The sequence below is a fragment of the Apodemus sylvaticus genome, chromosome 20 (assembly GCF_947179515.1).
Source record: "Apodemus sylvaticus chromosome 20, mApoSyl1.1, whole genome shotgun sequence".
NCBI classification, from domain to species: Eukaryota; Metazoa; Chordata; class Mammalia; order Rodentia; family Muridae; genus Apodemus; species Apodemus sylvaticus.
In genome coordinates this window covers 54560237-54583174 of record NC_067491.1, presented here as the reverse complement: position 1 = coordinate 54583174, position 22938 = coordinate 54560237, and the positions used below count along the sequence as shown (strand labels likewise).

General features: G+C 41.8%; 1 protein-coding gene across 1 annotated transcript; it reads left to right on the top strand.

Annotated features, from left to right (window-relative positions):
- The first annotated feature begins 911 nt into the window (after positions 1-911).
- LOC127670367 (zinc finger protein 136-like) lies at positions 912-22922 on the top strand. The gene is made up of 4 exons (XM_052164686.1): positions 912-1048; positions 10815-10941; positions 11132-11192; positions 12435-22922. The coding sequence occupies exons 1-4, from the start codon at positions 1046-1048 to the stop codon at positions 14089-14091; spliced, it is 1848 nt and encodes a 615-aa protein (XP_052020646.1). The 5' UTR covers positions 912-1045; the 3' UTR covers positions 14092-22922.
- The last annotated feature ends 16 nt before the right edge of the window (positions 22923-22938 follow it).

The window sequence follows — 22938 nt, the reverse complement described above, 5'->3', positions numbered from 1 at the left end:
ATCCAAGCTTGCACCTTCTTCGCCTGGCTCACAGCAGGAATCTCCTATCTGCCCACTGCTTTTTCCCTGGCCTCTCATAACGCTTTCAGCCCCTAGAGCAGCCTTTCAATTCTAATCTTCTGTCTTCAAGGCTTCCTTTCTAATTTCTCTGTGACCTTAGTTCTACCTCCCCAGTCAGGCTGCTCCTCCTGATAGCGGGAATGTCTGCCCTGGAAGTCATCTAGAGAGTATTCCAGGTTTGTGTTCAGTGTCCTGGCGCTCCACTGCGACCTGCGCAAACTTGCACTTCTTGAAGCATCTTTGGAATGCTTCGAATCTTAAAAATAGTTCTCTGCCCCTCCATTCCCAGAACGTCCGTCATTTCTAGAGAAAAAACATTCTCTAGAATGTTGTGAGAGCAATAGTGGCAGGGTGGGTTCAAAGAGACTTTCAAAAGAGTAAACAGAATGGATAAATCCCCAGCCACAGAGACCTGGGTGACAACCATCGATCGCAAAATACGAGAACATTAGAAGCTCAGACAAATTGTCACAATTCACGTCATTCTTTTCAATGCTATTTCTCACTCATGCAAATAGAATTTAGCTGATATCTTTGCCTTGCTAAAGAATAGACTTCTACCTATTTTTAATTCCATGTAAAATACAGTGTATTCATCCCTTTCACACCTAACGCCAGGAGTGGAGCTGGGAATCTCATGGCCAGAGGAGACCCCAAGTATGCAGACTTGTGTTCGGATTAGAGATTTGGCGCCACAGTCCACTTTAGAGGATGTTTTTTCTGTCATTTAAGCAGTAGGAGGCGTGCACGTGACTCACTGGCCAGTAAGAAAAGTTGCTCGTCTGGCACAAACCGTCCAATGAGGTTTTCAGATGTTGGGAGAGGGCGGGCCCAGAAACGGAGGATGCCACTTCCTGTCCAGCCATTTTAGGCGTTTGTGTCTTCTGTGGAGAGAGGCCCGCAGGTTGTTTTCCCCCCGGTGTCTGCGTTCCATCCACTCACTGCAAGAGCTGCCGGAGATCAGCGGGACACCCGGTGATCGGAAATGGTGCGCGCGGCCGGGCGTCCCGGGTGTGGGGAGGAGGCTGCTGGAAGCGGAGGCGGCGCCGGGGACGCGGCCTTGCGGGGCAGCTGAGTCTGCGTCTCCTCGGGCTCCGCTGGGCCGCGCTGCCCGCGTCCCTCTGGGTGGAGCTGGGCCAGCAGGCAGAGCTGCGGTCCTGTCCTTTGCTGAGAGCTCGGTGCTGCGAGCCATGGCCTCCCTAGGCATCCGGGCACCCGCAGCGCCGCCGCTCCGCAGCCTGGGCGGTGGCGGCAGCGGCAGCGTCGTGGTGAGACTCGGGACCCTGGAATTAGTGTGTGTGTGTGTGTGTGTTGGGGGGGCAGGGAAGCATCAGGGTGTGGTGACCTTGTGTCCTGGGCATGTTGTCACAAACAGGGGGACAAGTTTGTGTGTTTCCAATGCCAGAATTTATCGAATAATTAATAATTCACAAGTCATGTGTATTTCGTTAATAATTAGTCAGGTATTCCCGATGCTGCTAACCAGCCATTAGCAAATCATAGGTTTTTATATAACAGTCTCATTACTACCATTAACCGGCAGATCACATTAATTGAACATTTCACACAAAAAACATAACAAATGCGCAGATCACAGAATGACTAAGAGCTCAAGTGGGTTGAGTTTAGAGTCTGGTCCGAAGTAGGAGGCATTGAGCTGAGGCGGGTGCAAAGAAGAATCTGAAGGGGACCCAAAAGTGATGTCCTAGCAGTGTAGGCACAGAGATGTCACGCATTCGTGCACCGAGCATGCAGTAAGTCAGTGGGAACTTGGCTGACGGTCCTGGGCAGGAGAAACCGCACTGGACATGGAGTCCAAGAATTGCCTCAGGTCTTCCTGTGGGTAAGTCTGACAGTTGCCTGCCATTCTTTGGTCTTGGGGCTGCTCCTTTGCGGTGCTAGGCGAGGGGATTATCTGTTGTATGCTTTGTGTGGTGTTTCTAATAAAATTCGGCATATTTTTAGTTGATGATAGTGTCAGTTTGCCCTTCTTAGTGTTCTAGCAGATAGTGTTTTTTTTTGTTTTTGCTTGTGTAAACAAGTTGTACTGACCTTTTTTTTTTCCGGGGTGCGTGGGGGGGGGGGCTCTTAAACTTACAGTAACTCTGGTCGAGGTTGTTACTTAATAAAATGGTGTCACCCTAGGCTTGACCCTGTTGGAAAGCAGATATTCCCTACGGTATAAAGTATCACTGAGCAGTCTGCCCCTGGCTCCCTCACTCTGTCTCTCCCAGGTTCAAGGGAAAGCTGTCTTTAAGTTCCGTGACTTGTGCCTGTGAGTTGGTGAATCTGACAGTAAGCCCCGACTTTCTACCTTCTTCTGATACTCCCTGACTCATTGGAAAGTAGTATCTCCCTGCAGGGGTAGGGCTGGAGCTGGCCTCTGTCGTCATTGCTGCTGCCCTCGGACGGTTCTGGACATTGAATGTTGTTTTTAAATTTTATTACTGTGCGTATGCGTGGTGTGTGTGTGTGTGTGTGTATTTCCTGCATGCTACAGCTTGCGTGTTAAGAGGTCAGAGGAGAATTTCGTGAACCATAGTCTCTTCTTTACATGGGTTCCCAGGATTGGACTCACGACGCCAGGCTTCTGCAGCCAAAGAAATGTCTTTCTTTACCTGCTGAGTCATTTTTGCATTCTCTACACATTATTTTAAAAGGCAGAGAGCCCTAGAGGAGGTAGGTCTTACTGTCTGCGAGCCCAGTATTGGCTTAGAAAACCCTAAGTGTTAGGCTATAAACTCCCCAATGGTTACCTAGAACAGGGCTTTTCTCATTCTTTTTTTTTTTAAATTTATTTATTTATTTATTTATTTATTTATGGTTTTTTGAGACAGGGTTTCTCTGTGTAGTCCTAGCTGTCCCGGAACTCACTTTGTAGACCAGGCTGACCTCAAACTCAGAAATCCGCCTGCCTCTGCCTCCCAGGCCCTGGGATTAAAGGTGTGCGCCACCACCGCCCAGCGGCTTTTGTCACTCTTGGGGAGGACAGGAGTAAGCAAGTATATACAGGAGTCAACAGAAGGCCCTCGAGCCTGGGGTGGCGTATTCGGGTGGCACAATCAGTTCTCGTTCGAGCTCTCAGTTTTTTTCCTTAGACAAGCTGGCTGCTTTGTCTGGGCCGTTTACCAGCTTCTGGCGTCTGCCTGGAGCACACACATTCAGTAGTCACTGGAGGCCAGGGTGGAGGCAGCAGTCACCTGGGCCCTGAGTCAGGCCCACCTCCCCACTCATCTTGTTAGTGTGAGTGGCTGTGGAAAGAATATGGTGTTAGAATCCAGCTAATGCTTAGGAAGAAACCTCTCTAGTGCCTTCCCCCTCACAGATAATGACGTCCGGTCTTACTAAGATATTGTCGGAATTGCTAGCTAACGGACTTCTAGGTGCCAGGATTTCCCACCTAGAGAAGTGAGTTTACATTAGAATGGGAACTAGTGGCCACACCTCCTGCTCCCCACCTCCTTCACTCCCTGGCCTCCTGCTTGGTAATCTGAGAGCCAGCTCCTAGCCTGCCTCCCTCTCTGAATCTAATTCCATCCCCAGGAAGCTGTAAGAGCACCTCTTCCAGGCAGATCACAGTCCTGTCTTTAGTGCTAAGGCCAGCAGGGCAGTGGTGGCTCACGCCTTTAATCCCAGCCCTCTGGGAGGCAGAGGCAGGCAGGTTTCAGAGTCGAGGCCAGCCTGGTCTACAGAGTGAGTTTCAGGACAGCCAGGACTACACAGAGAAACCCTGTCTCTGGGGAAAACAAAACAAAACAAAACAAAAAACAAAAAGAGCTAAGGCCACACTGCCTGCCTGCCTGCCTGCCTGCCTGCCTGCCTCACAGACTCTCATGGAAACATTCCCAGTGAGAACATTTTGGCCATCTTACATAATAAGGACTGAGAAAATGATCAGCTGGGAAACAGACTAAGACTGTTTCTGAGTGCATCTTGGGTTTTGTCTTAATCCTTTTTTATTTCTGTTATTACTGGGTTTTTTTTTGTCTTTTGTTTCTTATTTTTATTAAAAAAAAATAGAAATATGTGTCAGATCCCAAAAGTCAGATCTGGCGTGATCCGACCCTTCCATTCGTTCTCTGCAAAGCTAGATTGATTGATCAGACTGCCGTTCTAGATTGATTGATCAGACTGCCGTTCTTTTGCTCTCATTACTGTGACTCTCACTGGCAGTTTGGGACTGCTGGCCCATCTGTCATGGTGGCCAGAATCAGGATGTGGAGTTTTAGATTTTTGAGTTACTTATGAACTAGGAAATATTTGGACTAATTCAACTGGCTTAATTTATGTGAGCACTTATTCAACTTCTGAACCAGTTTGTTGTCATACAACAATATGAAAATATAAGCAGGTGTAGACACTATCCTCATCCAGCCATGCACAACCTTACATAGAAAATGTTAAAGCATTTATTTCCAGTTATCATTTGTCAGTCATAAGCTAAACTGTTAATTTAATTATTGTTCTCTCTCTCTCTCTCTCTCTCTCTCTCTCTCTCTCTCTCTCTCTCTCTCTCTCTGTGTGTGTGTGTGTGTGTGTCTGTGTGTCTGTGTGTCTACTAAGCATGTCTAGATGCAAAAGAAGACCAGAAGTGGTGTTAGATTTTTCTGGAGCTGAAGTTACAGGTGGTTGTGAGCTGCTTGTCTTGGGTGTTGGGCACCAGACTAGGGTCCATTTGGGAGAGCTCAGCCAACTCTTAAGCTCCTGTGTGTCTTTTCTTTTTCTTTTTTTTTGTATCTTTTCTATCATTTAATAATCTTCCCAGCCAGGCAGTGGTGGTGCACGCCTTTAATCCCAGTACTTGGGAGGCAGAGAAAGGTGGATTTCTGAGTTCGAGGCCAGCCTGGTCTACAGAGTGAGTTCCAGGACAGCCGGGGCTACACAGAGAAACCCTATCTCAAAGAAATGCCTCCCCCCCAAAAAAAACTTCCCAAAATCTGTACTTTTATAAATACGTCTATAAATATGAACAACATAGAAAATTTAAGACCTTTTAAAAATGTATATTTGTTTTTCTTTGAAAATATCCCACCGTGCACTCAGTGTATTTAGATTAAATCGATCCAATAATCCCACCCTCCCGGTCTCCTCCCAGCCCTACTGCACTATATTTGGCCCCAACTTGATGTACTCTTTGTTTAACCCACTGAGTCTAATTAGTATTTCCAGTATGTTCGTGGGTGTCGGCTCATCCATGGAAGCATCAGCAGCCCAACAGGAACAGCATTTCTGAAGAACACTGATCCCCCCTCTGCCGACAGCCATCAGCTGCCAATGAGTCTTCTGTTGGGAGTTGTGCTTCATTACTCTTTCCCATTTATTCTGAAATTTTGACTGGTTTCATCTTGTGCTGTTAAGCAACCCGCCACAGCTGCTCTGAGTCGGTGGATGCAGTGACCCTGTTGGCTTTGGAAACCACGACTTCCTGTAGTCCTCCCTGACCTCTGCCTCCTACAGTGTTTCCCCTCCTTTCATAACGAGCCTCGTTGGGGAGAGGATGTAATATAGATGTCTCATTTAGAGCTGAGCTCTCCACAGACACTTATCAATTTTGATCAATTGTGGCTCTCTGTATTAACTTCAAGAAGAGGCAGGCTTCTTTGATTAGGGTAGAAAGCTACACTGATCTATTGATTGGTATTACCATAAGTATTTAGAAGAAGTTTTAGTAGTATAATAGCACTGAGTTCTCCCCTAAGGCCTGTGACCTACCCAGCTGTCAGTTTGGCTTTTGGTCCAGTTATCAGTACTAGCTGTGGCTTCCATCTTGTAAAGCAGGCTGTGAATTCAGTCAGAAAGTGGTTGGTTGTTACCATTACATTGATGCCACAGTTGGGCTAGCAGGTGTGTCTTGCCAGGCAAGTCATTATATTTTAGGTTGGAGTGTTCACAGCTATATAAGACTGCCCCAGCAACCTACACAGCACCGTTGGTATTGTATAAGCTAGCTAGTAGGGATAATAATTCCATGTAAGAACCAAGTTCATGTCTTGTGACTCAAGTATGAGGTGTATTCAGTAATAGGGACTTAACATCAAGCTCTGGTGGGTAACCAAGAGCAGTGGTGATACCCTGGGCTGTAAAACTCAAGCCTTGATGACACAGAGTCTCCCCTGATCTCTAAGCAGGCAACAACACTTAGGTTTTAAAATACATTTTCTGTTTTTATTCTCCTACACAGTCCATAGCAAGAGCCTTGGAAAAAACTGCTGGGTTTGTGTGTATCACGGAGGAGAGCAAACAAGTGTGCAAGTGACTGTGTGCTTAAGCAATTCTCTGTCAGAATTTATCTGGAAAAATGCAAGCTGTGCTATTTTTCCTCCTTCCTAAGACATGGCCCATTCTGAGATTACAGAGTACATTTAGCTCTCTGCTGGAGGTCACTGGCTGTCGTGCTGCATCTTCTGAAAAGGCAGTTAAAGATATTTATTAGACACATTTTTGGTCAATATATCAAGCAATATAAAGCAATATAAAGGAAACGAGACTTTATAAGACTTAGATATTAGCACAAAGATTATTGGAAAAAAAGATATTTAGGGAATAAAATAGTAGGCATGGCTTTTCCCGAGGGAGAGTCTCAGTGGGTGCCTTTACAGTGAGTATATATAAGATCTTACAGTTAGCTTTTGAGTTAAATTTCTAAGTATTGGGAAGATTTTTATTCTCTTACCAATTTTAAAAAATATTTTAATGTTAAATGTGTGGGTCCGCCAGGCGGTGGTGGTGGCGCATGCCTTTAATCCCAGCACTTGGGAGGCAGAGGCAGGCAGATTTTGAGGCCAGCCTGGTCTACAGAGTTTGTTCCAGGACAGTCAGGGCTACACAGAGAAACCCTGTCTGGGGGGGGGGGGGGTATGGGTACTTTTCTGGCATATATGTGCAGGTACCACATGTGTGTAGTATCCACAGAAAAGGACATTGGATCCCCTAGAACTGGAGTTATGGGCATTTGTCAGCCACAGAAGGGGTGCTGGGAATCAAACCAGATCCTCTCCAAAGAGTAGTTCTTAACTACTGATCCCCTGCCTCCCGATTTTTTAACACATTGCTCAAAGAATACAGTTTACAACAAGGTTAAAAATACAAAGAACTTTCTTTTGTAAACAAAATTATATGCTCGATTGACAACGGGGCTTGTTTAAATTGGTAATAAGAGGGCATTATCTTTTTGACCCTATTGGCCTAATTCATTCTCTTTGATGAGATCTCTTAAAGAAAACCTATCGTGTGAGCAGTCTTAGCTTTGCCATTGGTGTCTGGCTTTTCCTGACTCCATAATCAGGAATGGCAAGCCCGTGGCCTCGCTTCTTTGTGTTTTCCCCTAGGTCCCAATAATCTCCTGCTTGTCTCATTTACCTTTTCCTTGTTTTGTTTTGTTTTGTTTATTAGAACAATACAATTTAAAATCCTTTCTCATTAAAAGCCTTTACATTTGTATAGTACTTTTTACTAAAAATGTATCCTTAGGCCTGTGAGTTGACTTGGTTGGTAAAGGTATTTGCCACCAAGGGTGACTTTCTTAATGAAGTCCCTGAGCACCAGCTCCTGGAAGCTGTCCTCTCAACTCCACAGGTGCACCATGATACCCAGGGTCTCTCCCACCCTCTTCCCCATCTGTCCCAGGCCAAGGCTAACCACATGGAGATGTGTCTCTTAGGTGATTCTAAAGTCTGTCAAGTTGATAATTAATATTAAGCATCATTATTCAGTCTTTGTCAACTTGATTGAGGTTGAGACTTTCCACTTCTTATCTCCATAGACTGATGGCCATCTTATAGTGTAATATGAATTTATCCCAATACCAGAAACGCCCCATTGTCATTAAGCTTGTTTAGACAATTGAAAATTTCAAAGTGTCTTAACTGTGATCTCTGATAAAATGAAAAACAAGTTGCATACTTCTAGTATATACATCTATTTATTTATTTATATTTTATGTGCATTGATATTTTCCACATGTATGTCTGTTTGGCCGTGTAAGATCCGCCCCCCTTCCCCTGCCCCCAGGAGCTAGGGTTACAGACTGAGTGAGCCACCATGTGGTTGCTAAGAATTGAACTTTGGTCCTCTGGAAGAACAGCCAGTGCTTTTGACTGTTGAGCCAACTCTCCAGCCTCACATACTTCTGATATCCAATGACCCAGAGCAGACAATCCAATTGTAAAATGGAAGAATTTGGGCCTGGCCAATTTTGCCTTGCTTTGCTGGGCAAAGCAAGATACAAATCCAGGGAGGCAAACCTCAAATCTGACATCTCTGCCCAATATCTAACTCTAATGAAACTGGATGTGGGGAGGGTAGGTGGTCCCACAACCCCAGCTCTGCTGCCTGCGGCACATATAGTGTTTCTTGGACTGGCTCCTCTCGGGGCCTGTAGCTGCCCTCGGCAGATATCTCAGGGTCTTGGCAGCTCCAGTATCCTGCAGTCTCCAGGGTCACTTAGGCTTCATCTTCAGATCGCCACACAGGGAATTCTGAGGGTCACTTTACTCAGACTCTCAAATGGTGCCTGGCCTCAGCTGTTCTGTATGGCCTCCATATCTTGCATCCATCATTCCGTCAGAACTATCTGACTAACTGTCACCCCGTGGATGATCACAGTGCCAAGTTTTACTGCCGCCTCAAGTAAGAACCTTTCTTACTGTTCTACTGTGCCCCAGCAAGTTTCCCTCCAGTGACACTGATATTTTTATAAATTACAGCTGGTCTTAGCATTGTTGTTTTGAAGCTTCCACAAGCATGACTCCTTAATCCCTGCTTTTCTAACCAAATACCATTTTTTCCCATGTTCCTTCCACAAACAATGCCTATACACATAACAAAGGTATATCACATAAACAACCCCAGTGTAAGGTACCAGTTTTCTGTCTTTGTTTCTTGCCTGGTTGCTGTGATAAAATACCCTGATGAAAGTAACTGGAAAGGGATTCATTCTGAGTTACATGCTAGGGAAGTCACACTACCAGGAGCTTGGATCTCCTGCCTTCATTACCCACAACAGGAAGCAGAACGAATACTGGCGCTTAGCTCCCTTTCTTCATTTTATACAGTTCAGGATCCCCTGCTCAGGGACTGCCTACACACACTTGAGGTGTTTGTTCCCACATCAGGTAATGTGATCTGGATAAGCACTCACAGCTGTGCCAGAGGCTTGCGCCCTAGGTGATTTTTGTTTTTTACTTTGTTTTTAAAGATTTATTTTGGGGTGTGTGTGTGTGTGTGTGTGAGTAAGTGACAGAGGGGAGGGGGGGGAGAGAGAGAGAGAGAGAGAGAGACAGAGAGAGAGAGAGAGAGAGAGAGAGAGAGAGAGAGAGAGAGAGAGAGAGAGAGAGAGAGAGAGAATATGTTCCTAGATGCCAGACGAGGACCTCAGATCTTTGGCACTGGAGGCACAGGTGGCTGTGAGTCATGTGATGTGATTAGAGTTTCTATTGCTGTGGTAAATACTATAACCAAAAGCAACCTGGGAAGGAAAGGTTTGATTTCCAAGGACAGTTCCCCATCATAGTCCATCACTGAGGGACGTTACAGCAGGAGCTCACTTAGGACAGGGTCCTGGAAGCAGGAATTGATGCAGAGGCCACGGAGGAGTGCGTGCTGCTTACTGTCTCGCTCTCTGAGGCTTGCACGGCCTGTTTTGTTAGAGCTTCCAGGACCAACTGCTCAGGAGTAGCACCATCCAGAGTCATCTGGGCCTTTCCATATCAGTCGTCAGTCAAGAAAATACACGGCACATTTGTCCATGGGCCAATCAGTTGGGGGCATTCTACCCACCCCCCCCCATTTTTTTTTCAAGACAGGGTCACACTATATCGCCCTCACTATGTAGACGAGGCTGGCCTCACACAGAGATCCCCCTACCTCTGCCTCCGAAGTGCTGGGATTAAGTTTATGTGTCACTCACTATGCCTAGCACCTGGTGTGTTTTTTCTATTGAGTTTATAGTTCTTCCAAAATGACTGACTGGTGTCAAGTTGGTGTACAACAGTGAGCATACTGGTCTTCACAAGAGCAGCAAGTGTTCCTCATTAGCAAGCCATCGCTACAGTCCGCCTAAGACGTCATCTTGATGCTATTTGAGGCTAGGCTATTTTGGCTTACAGTTTAAGGATACAGACTGTCATGACAAGAAAGGCATTGCAGGAGGAGCTTGAGGTGCCTGGTCACACTGGGAACCGGCAATAAGTGCTGGTTCTCTAATCCCTCTGTTCTCTGAATACGTTGTGTTCTCACCTGTGTCTGATGAGCACTTAAAACATTACAAGAGTTCTGAGAGAAGATAGATACTATAAAAGTAACATGTGATTGACATCAGCTGTTGGGAAAGCTACTCCCTTCTTTACAGTTGAGTGGGGGAAGAATTCGTCCAAATAGCAGTTGCAGATACCAGGAGAATTAGAATTATTTTCTTCTACATTTGTGAGAATATGCAGTCTTGGGACTGACTATTTTGGTGCATTGAATAATCAGAATTAACTGTAAATGTTGGCAGTGAGCCAATGTACAAGGAGAGCTTCGCATACTATATTGGAACAAGGATGGTCTTGTCCTGTTGGCGCTTTACTGGATGGCTCCAATCTGCTGTCAGAATTACTGTGTGAAAGATTCTTAGTGTGCATGAAACCTAAGAGTGTGATGGCCAGGACATGGATGACACAAAGAGCAGTGTATCTTATCAACTTATGAACTAAGATTAGATCACTACTATGAGACTCACACTTCCTTGTGGAAATGTATATGGGCTCTTTCAGGAGTCAGTGGCCTTTGAGGATGTGGCTGTGAACTTCTCCCTGGAGGAATGGGCTATGTTGAATCCATCCCAGAAGAACCTCTACAAAGATGTGATGCAGGAAACCCTGAGGAACCTGGCTTCTATAGGTATATCATTCCTTTAATCAATCAATCAATCAATCAATCAAAGAAAACATGCTTCTGTATGAGTTTAAATATAGTAAAGAGATTTGAATGAATACTTGAGTCATTTTATACTGCAAATTTTGTTATAACCTATTAATATATTTACTATGATATCATAATTTATAATGATTCTACTTTGATTGTATTTTAGGGAGCAGTTTGGAGCACCATATCATTGAAAATATATACCGAACTTCCTGGAGAAAACTAAGGTAATACGACAAAAGTCAGCTATACTTAAGGGTTGTGTACTTGTACACTTTATAAAGTAGTAAAAGACACAGGAACATCCAGTTTCAACTCAGCTACCCTTAGGAAATTTTCTTCAACACTAGAAACATAATAAACAAAATAAATCCTGAAAATGTTACAAGGATTCCAATACTGGAAATAACTTGAACATAATTATGCCCAAAGTGATTTTTGTTATATTTAATACGTACCAATTTTACTCCATACTATAGTCTTAAATTTTAAATATTGTTTTAATCACAAATAAATCAATATATATAAAATATATGTGACACAAAAATCAGGTATCCTTTTAGGCTTGGACTAAATATCAAAATCTCATTGTGGCCTTTCCTGTAGTTTAGAATGCAATGTGATTGTGATCATCCACCTTTACTTTTTTAGTTTAGTTCTGTGAGAGGTATATGGATTCTGTGTCCAATAACCTTTCTTTCTTTTTTTTTTTGAAACAGTATTTGTCTAGTCTTGCCTGTCCTGGAATTCATTCTGTAGACCAGGCTTGCCTCAAACTCTGAGATCCACCTGCCTCTGCCTCCCATGCTAAAATTAAAGGCATGTGCTCCCATGCCTGGCTTACAGTAGCCTTTATAGCAAGTTTTCTTCAGAATTCAACATGAAGCCTGCTACTGTTTCATGGACTTGTGTTACCTCTTCCCAGATTACTCTTTTTTTTTCCCCTCTAGGAATCACTTTTAGTTTGGTTTGGTTGCTTTATACACATAAGAAGTACATTTCTTGCTTAAGTAGAATTTGTTTCCATTTTAGACATAAACTCCTTAAGTTTTAAGAAGAGCTACATGCCTCCTTTGGTTCTAGAGTCTTTGCTAATTATAGCCAACAAAAATGGCTTGCACCTTTGGTTCTGGAGACCTTGCTTGTTTATAGCCAGCCAAAATGGCCTTCCACAGCAGCCTTTGAGACACAACTTGCTGATAGACATCCTGTTTTTTTAGCAGGTCTCCCTAGGTGCCAAGATGGCATTGAGAATTGAAATAGGTATTTTAATGTTATGTAAGACATGCTTGCTAGACCTGTGTAGGTGATAGAACAGCCACCTGTGAATACCACTGTTTTTGTTACAGTTGTCCTCGGTTGCTGAGCATTTAGGTACATGTATTAAAAAATTCAGATAGCAGAAAGCCTACATTTCTACTGGTAAGTAGTTAATAAAATATTAGTGATGTACATCTGCTTTCTTACAGTGGTCAAGTGGTGGAGGGACTCTATGACTGTAAAAATGATCATCAGTGTGCAGAAATCTTCGACTTCACTACACACAGTATTGTAAACCAGAACTCCTTACCAGGAGTACATATATGTGAAAACAGTGGATGTGCAACAGTAGTCATTGGCCATTTATCTCTAAGTGTACTCCTTAAACCTGACATAAAGCAAGAATCGTGTGACGATCAGGAATATGGGAAGGAATTATACAATATGGAATTTGGGGCCACCTCCAGTTCTCTCACATCATTTGAGAACTATGAAAATACTTACACTCTAGAGAGACTGTATAAAACTGAGCGCTGTGATGAAGACTATAGATATGGTCAAAGTGTTGAAAAGACTTTCACTGAAGACAAGCCCTTTGAGTGTAAGCAGTGTGGGAAATGTTTCAGTTCCTCCAGGTACTTTCGAAGGCACGAACGACGTCACCGTGCAAAGAAATGCTATATCTGTAAGCAGTGTGGGAAAGCTTTTGCTTTTCCTACTTATCTACAAACACATGAAAGAATTCACACAGGGGAGAAGCCATACGTGTGCTTGCAGTGTGGGAAAACCTTTGCTCATTCTCGTTCTCTTAAAACACATAAAAGAACTCACTCTGTTAGGGACCTCTTTGTATGCAATTACTGTGGGAAAACCTTACGTCATTACAGTTCTCTTCAAATCCATACAAGAATTCACACGGGAGAGAAACCTTACGTGTGTAAACCATGCGGTAAAGCCTTCATTACTTACCGTTCCTTTCGAATACATGAAAGAATTCACACTGGAGAAACACCTTATGAATGTAAGCAGTGTGGAAACACCTTCATGCGTTGGATTCAGTTACGAAAGCATGAAATAATTCACAGTGGTGTGAAACCCTATGCTTGTAAGCTGTGTGGAAAAAGCTTCACTTGTTCTGGGTCCCTGAGAACACATGAAAGAATTCACACTGGGGAGAGGCCCTATGTGTGTGACCAGTGTGGATATAGCTTTACTCGGTTGAATTCGCTTTTAAGACATAAAATAACCCACACTGGTGAGAAGCCCTACGTGTGTAATCATTGTGGGAAGACTTTTCCTCGTTCTGCTTCCCTTCAAAGACATGTTAAAATTCACACGGAGGAGAAACCGTACGTGTGCAAGCAGTGTGGGGTTGCCTTCGCTAGTTCTACTGACCTTTTAGAACATGAGCAGACTCACATTGATGAGAAGCCTTACATCTGTGAGCAATGCGGGAATGCCTTCGTGCTGTGGAGTCAATTTCAGAAGCATAAAGCACTTCACGCTGTCCCAGTTTCCTACGTGTGTAAGCAGTGTGGGAAGAGCTTCACTTCTTCGAGGTCGCTGAAGACGCACGAGAGAATTCACACTGGTGAGAAGCCCTATGAGTGTAAGCAGTGTGGGAAGACCTTCCTGTGGTCTTACTCCCTCCAGAGACATGAGAAAACTCATACTGACGGGAAGCTCCACGTGTGTAAGCAGTGTGGGGAAACGTTCCCTTACGACAGTCATCTTCAGGTGCATGAGAAACTGCACTTTGACGATGAACCTTTTAATTGTAAGTACTGTGGGAAACCCTTCTTCACTTTGAACCATTTGCATAGACATGAACTACTTCACACTACCCTGGATGCCAGCATTTTTTAGTAATCTGAGAAGTTTTTTTTTTGTTTGTTTGTTTGTTTTTTTTTCTTTGTGGCTTTCATAGAAATAAGAAAAATCATACTGGAAAAGGACTAGATTTGTGCTAGCAATGTGGAAAAATTTTGTTTCATTGAAACAAACATGAGATGTCACAATAAGGAGAAACTTTTTTTTAAGTCAATGTACAAATGGTTTTGAGCTTAAAGCTCCTTGAAGTACATCAAAGAGAAATGGGCCTTTGACTGCAAGCAGTATGGAAAAGCCTTCTGCAGTCCGGGATCTTTGGAGACAGGAGAAAACTCCACGCTGTAGAGAAACTTTTATGTGTATGTATGTGGTGTTGTGAAAAATATGCTTTCTGCTTCCTCATTCCCTTTGAATACATGGAAGGAGTCACTGGAGAGAAACCCTTCATATATAGGCAATCTTGGACAGTCTTGGGTTATCACATCCTTTTACAGACATGAAAGAACCTACTGTAGAGAAACCTTAAAGAGGATTTGTGAACTCTTCATTATCAACTTCATAGAACTCACAAGAATGTACATGGGGAGAATTCCTATCAGTGGAAACCTATATGAACACCATTTGGTTCAATGGACAGACAAGGAAAAAACTTGATATGGAGTGCTAATCTTCTCAAAAGAGATGTTCAAGGTTTCATTTGACACAGGTGGAAACACATACCGGACGAAAACCTTTGCTGTTGAAAAGCATTGGAAAATCTAGAGCAGTAGTGAATAAAGGAAAAGTCCTTTGAATTTTTTTTCATGTTTAATCTGATAAATGTCAGTATTATGAAGGACTGGACATATTTTTTTTTTTTAGCATGCTCCAGGAAATGCACACTCTGAAGAGAATGTTATCAGTACAGTATTTTGTATTTATTGAAAATGTTCAGGGGCTGATAGGGCTGAGTTGGCCTTTAAGAGCATCTGCTGCGCCTTCCAAAGGACACTGAGTTAGCCTTTAAGAGCAATTGCTTTTCAGCACCATGTCACAGGGCTCACAACTGCATTTGACTCCAGTTACAGGAGATCCAGTTCTTCCCTCACACACTTGTACACATAAAAATAAAACTTAAATATTTTTCTAGTTTTTTTTTCCCATAAAAGCTTTTGTTGTGTATCCCAGGTTGGCCCGGAACTTAATCTTCCAGCTTTCAGCTTTTGAATGTTTAAGATGAAATGTCTCTGCTTCCACATATACCATCATGTTTAAGAGTCCATCTCTTGACTTGTTTTTAAATTTTACTCTACAAAAGCAAGCAGTAAGCAGAGCATTGAGTAATGTGGAACGGCAGCTTAAACGCATGCACTGCAGACCAGTAAGACCTACCTACGAGAAATGCTGACAGGAATAGAAAGTACGTTTGATTACACTTGTGAGACTTCCTAAAGCAATCATGGATTAGTTTAATGGGTGAGATCTTTTTGTATCAAATAAGTAGATGCTTCTCATTGTAAACTGTGTTGGATTTCATTGGTGAATTGATATTTGAAGTATGCCATCCCCCTTAAATATCTTCAAAAGCATTTTAAGTACTTACGTGTGAGCATGTGAGTGTATGTAGACATATGCCCAGGGAGGGGCATTACAGACATTGGGACATGTTTGATGTGTGTCATGGGATCAGAATCCTAGTCTTCATGATAGAATAGTAAGTACTTTTAGCTGCTGAGCCCCTCAAGCCCTTGCATAAGTGTCTTTGTTTTTCAATCATGATTAATGGGTAGTTTAAAAAAATGACTTTGTGAATATTGGAATAGTCCTATTGGTTTTATTATTGTCCTATTGGCTGATTATAAGCATTTTGTGTATATGCTCATTTTTCATGGAAAAAGTGTGTGTGTGTCTGTCTGTCTGTCTGTCTACGAATGTGTTTTGGGGCACTGTTTATGTGTTGCTGGTATGGTTGGTAGTAGTCACAAAGTGAACGAAGTAATATATTGGATGTCTTGTTCTATAACTATAGGCGGCAGCCAGCAGAAGCATTTCTTGTCTCTACTCCCCATAGTGCTGAGTATAGCCACTGTAGAGGTTGGGTCTGGTTCTTCCTCCCAGCCTCATGTTCCCAGAAATAAGACTCAGACTCAAAATATATTTACAAATACCTTAGCCATATTGCTCAGCTCTTCTGACTAGATCATAACGAAAGATGACCCAGTTAGTCTAACCTACACTCTGCCACGTGGCTCGTTACCTGCACTGAGGTACCATGCACCCGTCTAGTCACATCTTCTCTATCCCAGAATCTCTTCTGCCTCCTGGGTGTCCCACCTTCCATTTCCTGCCTAAGTCATTGACCATGGGCTTTTTAATTACCGGTACAATACAGAAGATATTCTCTCTGGAGATAGTCAGTCCCAGCTTTTATTGATTGGGAATGAAACTCCTCATGATTGCACAGCAAGTGGGCCCCCCACTCAGCCACCTCCTCAGGCCTAAACCAGTTTTAAATAGTTTCTTTTGTTTATGTTGCTCTCGGATGTGTTCTCACAATCCTAAGTATGTGTTCTTTTAACTTTGATGTATTTTCAAAATATTTTTTAGAATAGCAAATGTTGATTTTGTTTTTCCCATTGAGAAGGTAGGTATAAATAAGTATATTGTAGTCATAGGCCAGACCATCTTTCCGAGTTGGCTTATTTCTTACTTTGAGAATTTCATACGCATATACAATAAAAGAGAATCATGTATACCCATTGTTTTCTCCTTCCAACATTCCCTATTTCTCCCCAACACCCTCTCTTAACTTTGTCTTTAAAAATAATCTACTAGTCTAGTTAGTGTTGCTCATACATGCATGAGTATGGGGCCATCTACTGGAGGATGGGTGACCTACCAGTAGTTACATCTTCACAAGTGATTCTCTGTGCCCCAGCAGCTATTCACAGACAGTAGCTTCTCAGTACGTGATAGGCTGGGGTTTGGGCATACTTAATATTACAATGTAGGTCTTGTGCATGCAGTCACATTTGCTAGGAGTTCATGATTATAGTAACCATCTCCAAAAAAAAAAAAAAACCAAAAAACAAAACAAACCAGCATTGCACAGAATTCCCTCTCCCTGGCTCTTATATTCTTGTTGCTTTTTCTTTGATTTTCCCTGAGCCTTGCTGATGATGGAGATTAATATAACTGTCTCATTTAGAGGTGAATATTCAGTCTCTTCATAGCCAGTTGTGCATCACTCCATTGACAGCTGTCCACTGTAAAAAGAAGCTTCTCTGACCAACGTTGAGAGCAGTCAAGGTCCTTTGGTACCCAGAACTGGATGGATGGCAGGAACTTAGTTTTTAGGGTTTTTTTCCCCCTTTTTCTTTCTTTTTTTTTTTCCAGATGGGGTCATGTTATCTGGCCGTGGCTGGCCTAGAACTTTATGTAGGCCAGATTGTTGTCAGCTTGTGCTTAATATTTATTTTAAGTCACGAACTATTATCGTGTTTGTGTTCATGTAATTTTAGTGTGTAAATTTTCATTTTCATTGTAATTAGTTATTTCACTAAGAGATATATTGTTATCACTGCCTTACTGGAACCATGTGTTAAATAAATGTACTAACTCTGTACATGTGAGTGGCTCATTTAAGAAAGGATTGTCCACATTGCTTCTGACAGAACTGGCGTTTTAATTTAGGAGGTCTTACAGGGAATGGTTTTGTAGTTTGGTGTCCCCTGTGTTGGATGCACTGAGGGTTGACTGTAGTTCTGCTCTCGTAAGCACAACAGTTGTTACCCAGAAGGCAGAGTGCTGGATTAAAGGGAGATGGAATTCATGAAATGTGCTAGTTAGTCCACCAGGGAGTAGGAGGTACTTTCCTATTTCATGAACCAAAATGTTTCACAGTTTTTCAACTTACGATGTCCTTTTATTTATTTTTTTTATTTTTTGGCTTTTTCAAGACAGGGTTTCTCTGTCCTGGAACTCACTCTGTAGACCAGGCTGGCCTTGAACTCAGAAATCTTCCTGCCTCTGCCTCCCAAGTGCTGGGATTAAAGGCGTGGGCCACCACTGCTGCCCGGCCTTTTTTTTTTTTAATATATATATATATAGTGTCCTTTTAGAATGCCTTTCTGTAGTAGTCATTAAGGAATTGCTCACTGGTGGAGGCTGGGGACATTATCCTTCAGTGGCAGATGTGCCTTGTTGTGTGACGTGTACAACAATGTTCTGGATAATTTTTGCATTTCTTAGTTTCTGTGTAAACACTAATATTTACTATAATATTGATAGATGCAGTTGTCCACATATATAGGTGTGCCTAGAGTTTCCATAACATTACAACATTACATTCTAAGTAAAGTGCGTCCAAGAAAAGCACTTTACACTCAACCTAGTGATCATCACACCTTAGCCTTGTCTACAGCAACAACTCAGCCTAGTGATCATCACACCTTAGCCTTGTCTACAGTAACAATTTTGGCCACACTTCTGTTTTCCTTAAGTTGGAGAAAGGGGCTTTTGCTTTGTATATATTTTTTTAATTTAAATGTTTTTTAAATTGTTAGTTCATATGTTGGCAAAGTTACAGGTTTTCAAATGACATTGTGACCCAGGTTTCCAAGCACTAACCGTTTCTTGTTCCGTTTCTTCTCCCCAGTGGTTCTGTTCTCTCAAATAGAACTCACTTAGGAGTTCATCTCTCTAGTTTGTTAAAATTTAGATTCTGTTCTGTATAGAAGGAACACCATTTGGAGCTGAGTTGTCACTTACATATTGATATCCAGTTCCATCCATTTTCCTGCCAATAATAGTTTTTGGTGACCTAGAATAGTCTACATTTTATATATACCACATTAAAAATTAAAAATTTTTAGTTTATCTATTGATGGGCACTTAGGCTGATTCTATAGTTCAATGTAGTGAGTTGTTTAGGAACGTGAGTACAAGTGTTTCTAATATAATCTGACTTAGATTCCTTTTGTTGTATACTAAACAATAGTACAGCAGGATCCTAAGATAGTGTATTTTGATTTTTGATGAAACTTCTATTTTCCCCGAGTGACCATGCTAATGTACATTTCCAGGAGCAGCCGTACATTCTCACCAGTTTGTGTTGTAGTTTGGTTTCTTGATAGCTATTCACACTGGGGTAAAGTTAATTGTATTGAGGATATTCATGTATTTATTGGCTATTTGTATGTTGTTTGAGAATGGATTGTTTCCACTTACGTTGCTTCAGTTACTTGTTCATTTGTAATATAATTTTTGTTGCCTTTTACTGGTTTTCTCATTGAGTGTTTCATGTACCTAAAGTTGCTTTTAAGCTTGCTGTGTGTGTGTGTGTGTGTTGTGTGTACTTTTTGTCTTTATGTTAAATCCCTTGTCAGAAGAATGTGAGTCCAAAGATTTTTTTCCCCACCCTGTGGCTTTCTCCGACAATTGTTTCCTTTTTCTTTATTAAATCTCTTTAACTTCTTGGAATGATTAACTCCCACTTATACTTTGGAGGGTTTTGTTTATTTTTGTTTTTAACATGGGTTCTTGTTTTGTAGGCCTGACTAACCTGGAATTTGCTGTATACATGGGGCTAACCTCTAATTTACAGCTCTTTCTTCCTCTGTTTTCTGGGTGTTAACATTATGGTCCTGACCTGCTAGTCAATGAAACTGTTCAGCTGAGAATGCCATTGTCTACGCCTGTAGCTTCATGTATTCTGTAGATTTTCCTCTGAGTTTCAAATTTTGTAGGCCTTACGCTAAGGTCTTTGGTTCATTTTGTATCGCTTTTATACAGAGTGATAGAGGGACTTAGGGATATTCTTATATATACGATGTTGATTTCCTGTTGAGGCCATTTATTATCCTATGCATGATTTGGATACCTTTGCTGAAATCAGAAAGTGTGGCTCCATGGTTATTCTGGGACTGTACCCTTCCATTGCTGTGTGTCTGTGTTTAAGTTCACTGGTTTTAGAGCATCATTTAAGTTGGTGTGGTGATAACTCTAGCATTGTTCTCTGTGCTCAGTGTTGCTTTGGCTATTTGGAGTATTTTGGTTTTCTTACAGTTACAGGATTGTGTTTTTTATTTCTGGAAATAATGACATTGGAATTTTGAGGGGGCGTGTGTTAAGTCTGAACCCTTTACACTTTTTCATATTATGGTGCAAATCTGAATAAATGATTTGTAAGCATGGGAATGATGTCTATGTTCTAGAGCCTTCGGTTCTTACGTGTTTTTAAGTTGTCGTTGTGTATTCATCGTGACTAAGTTTATTCATGGGTGAATTAGACTTTTTGTCTTGTTACTTGTTTCTTAGGCTTTTGGAAGACAAGTTTTTAAAAATTATTTTGCCACCATTTTCATTGTCATATAAATGGCTACTAGTTTTTCTATACTGAACTACTTGGGTGAAGTTATGATTGGATGTAAGAGTCTTGTGCGGCACTTTGGGTCTTTTAAAAATATGAACTTAGGAGCAGTCGAGCACTGGCTCCCCTCCTAGAGGACTGAAGCTTGATTCCCGGCACCGGTGTGGCACCTCAACTGTAACTCCAGTTCCAGGGAATCCAACACCCTCTTCTAATTTCTGGGTACCAGATATGCACATGGTGCAGAGAGAGACATGCAGGCAAAACACCCTTACCAGATAATAATAATTTTAATAAGATGGTCCTATTGTCCATAAATAGAGATTTGGCTTCATTTTACTTCCACTTTCTTTCCTCAGCGCTCAGGGTTGAACCCAGGAGCTTGTGTGTGGTAGGCAAGCGGTGTACCACTGAACTGCAACCACACAATTGTATCTCTTTCCTTTTTCTTTTTAAACTTTCCAGTTAAGAATGTAAGAGATGTATACAGTAGCGTAGAGAAGGTGAACACCTTGTGTAACTCCTGGTAGTTGAAGAGATACTTTTAGTTTTCCTGTTTGGTATAGTCTTGGCTCTAGTTTCGTTGTGTGTAACATCTCTTACAGTGAGGTGTCTTCTTTCTAATCTCAGAATATTTCCATCAGGGAACATAGAGCTTTGAAGTCCACTTCTCCATGTATTGAGATGATCAGTGGTCTCAATCCTTGAATATCTATATTCTTGACACTTAGTGATTGATATCTGTGGAAACATACTTACATGCAAAGAATGAAATTCACCTGATTATAGTTTGTGGTGTTTTTAATATGTTGCTTGGTTTTAGAGTGTAATCTTGAAATTTTTTTTCTATTTTTATCAAGGAAATTGTGTTATGGTTTTCTTTGCTGTTGAGCCCTTCATAGTTTTGGCATCATGGTAATAGAACTACCTTTTAAGAATAAATTAGTTAGTGTTTCTTCCCTTTGTATTTAGTGAAATAGTTTGGGAAGCTTGGAAGAATTGAACAGTGACTTCATCAAGCCCTGTGCTTTCCTTGTAGAGACAGTTCATTTCTAGCTTAAGGGTGTTGCCCTTTTACGCTGTTCACATTCCCTCGACTTATTTTCTCCTCTGTTGGTTTTGTTATTGAGAATTTTATACATGCACATAATGCATTTTGATCAAGCCCATACACTCCCATTTCTTTCCCTCTAATTCTTCCATCCTTCTCACCACTTTTGTTCTCAATTTCATTTGTTCTCTTCCATTTTTAACCTAAAGTCTCCTTAGTGCTTCCAGTATGTACATGGGTGCAGTGCCATCTTTTGTGGAATGAGTAGCCTCTCCCTTACCCAGCAGTCATCAACCGCCAATCGCTACTCAGAGCGGGCCTTTCTGCACACCACCCACCGCGGTGCTGGGAGTTTAATCTGGCTTGAGCGTGTGTATGCAGTCACAGCTGTTGTCAGTTAGGAGGTGCAGCTGTCCTGTTGTATCTAGAACACACTGTTCTACTGTAACACTCTGGCTCTCACAGGCTTTTAGCTTCCTCATCTGTAATGATCCCTGGTCCTTTGAGAGAAGAAATGTGATATAGGTCAATGTTCCATTTAGAGCTGAGCCCTCAAATCTTTTATTCTTTATATGTTCACCAGTTGTGAGTCTATTAATTACCATCTACTGCAAAAACAATAACAAAACCCATCTTCTATGATGAAGATACATTTTTCTATGGGTATAAAGATACCCTTTAACAGAATAATAGGTTAGTAGAAAGTTTCCTCATTAATACTGCCAGACTTGGGTTTTATCTTGTGGATTGTATGAAATGAGCCTGAAATCCAGTCAAAGTGGTTGGTTATTCCATTATTCATGCCATACTCAAGGCTGTGTCTTGCCAGACTGATCTGTAATAGTAACTCAGAGGCTTCTCGGCTGGGCAAACACAGCATCATCTAGCAGTATGAAAGCTAGCCAGTACAGTGAACCTCTAGGTCAATGTAAGCTAGGATTTAATGCTCTATGACTCAATGTGTGGTGTCTTCAGTAATAAGGTCTTACTGTCAAGTTCTGTGTGGGTAACCAAGGACAATCACAATAGCCTATAATATTTGGAGGGGGAGGCCTATGAAACCTCCAACTTTTGGCCTAATTTTGATATTTCATGTATGTCTTGAAATTCTTGAATTTCCAGTTCATTGTAATATAAGTTTTCAAAGTATCCTCAAATCATTCTCTGGATTTCATTTTCTGTGTATTGTAATCTCTTCCTTTTCAGTGCTAACTTTATTCATATGAATAAATGTATAAAAGAAAGCATAAGATAATAAACAATGAAGTACTTAGTTAAAATTTGTAACTATTATGACTGCCTGGAAGTTGTGTAAGGAGCAGCTACAGGGTTGAAGTGTTTTGAGCGGTCACCCCTTCTCAGTGTACTTTTTGGTGATGCAACTGACTTTGAGTCGCCTTTATTCCTGTAAGTAATCCCTTATTGATACTCCTATAAGTAAATCTCAATAAAAGCATTGTTCTCCAAGCTGGTCTTTGGCGGT